Source organism: Protobothrops mucrosquamatus, unplaced genomic scaffold (assembly GCF_001527695.2).
Source record: "Protobothrops mucrosquamatus isolate PMUCROS unplaced genomic scaffold, P.Mucros_1.0 scaffold2229, whole genome shotgun sequence".
Classification (NCBI taxonomy): domain Eukaryota; kingdom Metazoa; phylum Chordata; class Lepidosauria; order Squamata; family Viperidae; genus Protobothrops; species Protobothrops mucrosquamatus.
The window spans coordinates 40352-43778 of NW_015388319.1; the positions used below are offsets into that span (position 1 = coordinate 40352).

The 3427-nt window shown below is 50.1% G+C and overlaps 1 protein-coding gene across 1 annotated transcript; it reads left to right on the forward strand.

Annotated features, from left to right (window-relative positions):
* The first annotated feature begins 959 nt into the window (after window positions 1-959).
* On the forward strand, window positions 960-3412 carry BHLHE41 (basic helix-loop-helix family member e41). Its single transcript, XM_029285774.1, has 4 exons — window positions 960-976; window positions 1481-1496; window positions 1642-1753; window positions 2304-3412. The coding sequence occupies exons 1-4, from the start codon at window positions 960-962 to the stop codon at window positions 3410-3412; spliced, it is 1254 nt and encodes a 417-aa protein (XP_029141607.1).
* The last annotated feature ends 15 nt before the right edge of the window (window positions 3413-3427 follow it).

Below are 3427 nucleotides of genomic sequence, written 5' to 3' on the forward strand. Positions count from 1 at the left end.
TGTCTGTCTGTCTGTCTGTCTGCTTTTGCTGTGTCTTGAGAGCACCTTGCAGCTAGAATGTGGTTTGTTTTTGTTTTTGTTTTCCTAAAAAGAAGAAGCAGGATGAATGTGTAAGAATCCTACTGTACCTTCTATGGTTGGAATTAAAATATAGGGAGAATAGTTTACTTAGTGACTGTAATAATAACAATAACAATAACAACAATAATAATAATGAATGTTCAGTTGACTGAGGTTCATGTTTAATGAATAAAAGATATAATAATAATAATAATAATAATAATAATAATAATAATAATAATAATAATAATAATAATAATCTTTACAAAATACATCAAGAAACTGCAGCTTTCTGCAATAACTCCAGCAATGTTACAAAAAAACTGCGCTACTCGAAACATATTATATTTTAAGGAGGTACCTGGTTCACACCTAGGATGCTGGTAGCAACCCGTGTCAACCATCAGCCCCAGCCAACTTGAATGTTCAGTTGACTGAGGTTCATGTCTAATGAATAATAATGAGGAGGAGGAGGAGGAAGGGACCTTGGAGGTCATCTAGTGCAACCCCCTGCTCAGGCAGGAAACCCTACACCATTTTGGACAAATGGCTGTCCAGTCTCTTCTTAAAAACTTCCAGTGTTGGAGCATTCACCGCTTCTGAAGGCAAGCCATTCCACTACTTAATTGTTCTCGCTGTCAGGAAGTTTCTCCTTAGTTCTAGGTTGCTTCTTTCCTAGATCAGTTTCCATCCGTTGCTTCTTGTCCTGCCTTCAGGCGCTTTGGAGAATAGCTTGACTACCTCTTCTTTCGGGCAGCCCCTTCTTCCTCTCTGCCCCTAACCGAGTCCCGGATTAATACACTTTTCCTTGCCTGATTTCTTAAGAGAATCTTTCACCACTCCAAGACAATTGCGTAGGAGCCATTTTCCTTGAATAGAGCCATCTAGTAATTGTGATAATGGGTGGCAAATACAGGTAAGTCCTTGACTTACGATCACAATTCAGCCCAAAATTTCGGTGGCTAAGGGAAACATTGCTTAGGTGAGCTTTACTCCCTTTTACCACCTTGCTTGCCACGGTTGTTAAGTAGATCTCCAGGGGGGACAGGATAGCAGCCTTCCAGTATCTCAGGGGCTGCCCCATAGAAGAGGGAGTCAAGCTATTCTCCAAAGCGCCTGAAGCCAGGACAAGAAGCAACGGATGGAAACTAATCAAGGAGAGAAGCAACCTCAAACTAAGGAGAAAATTCCTGTCAGTTAGAACAATTAACCAGTGGAACAACCTGCCTCCAGAAATGGTGAATGCTCCAACACTGGAAGTTTTTAAGAAGAGACTGGACAGCCATTTGTCCGAAATGCTATAGGGTTTCCTGTTGCCATATCCTAAAAGTGGCACAATGGGTGAAAAGGTTGAAAAGCCCCTGCCATAAGCCATCCCAAGAATATAGTAGACGCTTTTTATCCCACAGTCCTTTCGTAGACACACAGAGGTCCCTGTAGGTCCCTTTAAAATTGGGTGCGTCGTCACAAACCCAAAATGGGAGAGGATCCCTTTCAAACAGATTCTAACAAACTTTGGAAAACTGGGTAGAAACTTACACGCTGGTGTGAACACAGACTACTTCCCTTTTCCTTTCCCAGACATTGGGGCATCTGGAGAAAGCCGTAGTTCTGGAATTAACCTTGAAACACGTCAAAACGTTGACTGCCTTAACGGAACAGCTGCATCAGAAAATCATTGCTCTACAGAATGGTAAGGAGGAGGTTCAGCCCTGAAACAGCATTAAAGGGAGCTCTAAATGAGAAAAAAAGAAAGAAAGAAAGAAAGAAAGAGAAAGAGAAAGGAAGGAAGGAAGGAAGAGAAAGAGAGAGAGAAAGAGAAAAGAAAGAAAGAGAAAGGAAGGAAGGAATGAAGAAAGAGAAAGAGAGAAAGAAAGGAAAGAAAGAAAGAAAGAAAAAGANTCCTCCTCCTCCTCCTCCTCCTCCTCCTCCTCCTCCTCTTCCTCCTCTTCCTCTTCCTCCCCCCTGCTAACCCCACTCCCTTCTAGCACTGATGATGTTCCCTAGTTGGGTCATGAAACGTCTGCAAGCTCAGAGCACCAAGGACCCCACAGTCCTCCTCCTCCCTGCTAACCCCACTCCCTTCTAGCACTGATGATGTTCCCTAGTTGGGTCATGAAACGTCTGCAAGCTCAGAGAGCACCAAGGACCTCTCTGCCTCATTCCTGGGCCACTGGCTCTGGTCCCAGAGATAACGACCGGTGATGTGAGTTTCTTCCTAGCTGTTTGCCATCTTCTTGCAGGAGACAGATCCTTGAAGTCTCCTCCACAGTCCGACCTGGATGCTTTCCATTCCGGATTCCAAACGTGCACCAAAGAAGTCTTGCACTACCTCTGCCGATCGGAAAGCTGGACCAGCCAGGAGCAACGTGGCGTCCAGCTAGTCGGTCACTTGCACTCAGTTTGCACTCGCTTCCTGCCCGGCTCTCCCCACTTGATCCCAAAGCTTTGCGGGGCCAAAGGACGGTGGTCACCCCAGGAGAAACAACAACAACAACAGCAGCAGCAGCAGCAGCAGAAGCGTCCTGGAGGAACCCCGAAGCAGGAGACCCAGCCCCACTGCGTGCCGGTCATCCAGAGGACTCAAAACTGGAGTAGGGGCCCTGCCACCCCCCACCCGCCCCTCAGTGGCACGGAGCAGGCCGGGGAGCACGACACAGACACGGACAGTGGCTACGGCGGCGAGTACGAGGGGAAGACCACACGGGGTGGCTTCATGGTCAAGCAGGAGCCCACCTGCGACGTGGAAGAAGTTCCTGAGGGAGTCAAAAGGCGCAGGCTGGAGAACGGCAGCCCCTCCGCAGCGACGGTGCGGGGGGCTGGGGTCGGGGGGAGGGCAGACCCTGTGCTTCTCAACCCCCTGATGGCTTTGGGCGTGGGGGCCGGTTGTGGGCTAGGAGGGTCTCTCTTGGGCCAGGCCCCCACCGCTCCCTTCTGCTTGCCTTTCTACTTCCTTGCCCCGTCGTCGGTGGCCGCGGCCTACATGCAGCCCTTCCTGGAGAAGGTCAGCCCGGAGAAATCGCTCTACCCCGCTGGGGGGGCTGCCGGCCCCTTCCCCTTCATTTATCCTGGGATTTCGGTCCAAGGGGCTGCTGCCGCTTTCCCTTCCCTTGCCGTGGCCGCGCCGGCAGCAACGTTGGCCCCCTTGGCCGAGAAAGGCAGCTCACTTTTGGGGACAGCCCCCTGCTTTCCCACGGGGGCAGCCCCTGCTTCTCAGCCCCCTCCCCTCCTCTTCCCCTGCAAGCCGGCTGAGCTAAATACAGACCCGGATCGTTGCCCTTCCCCAAAGTCTGATCTTCAGCCCGGCCGGGACCGGCCCTTGCAAGCAGATGCTATGCTGTCCAGCATTTAACCCACCCCCATGGGG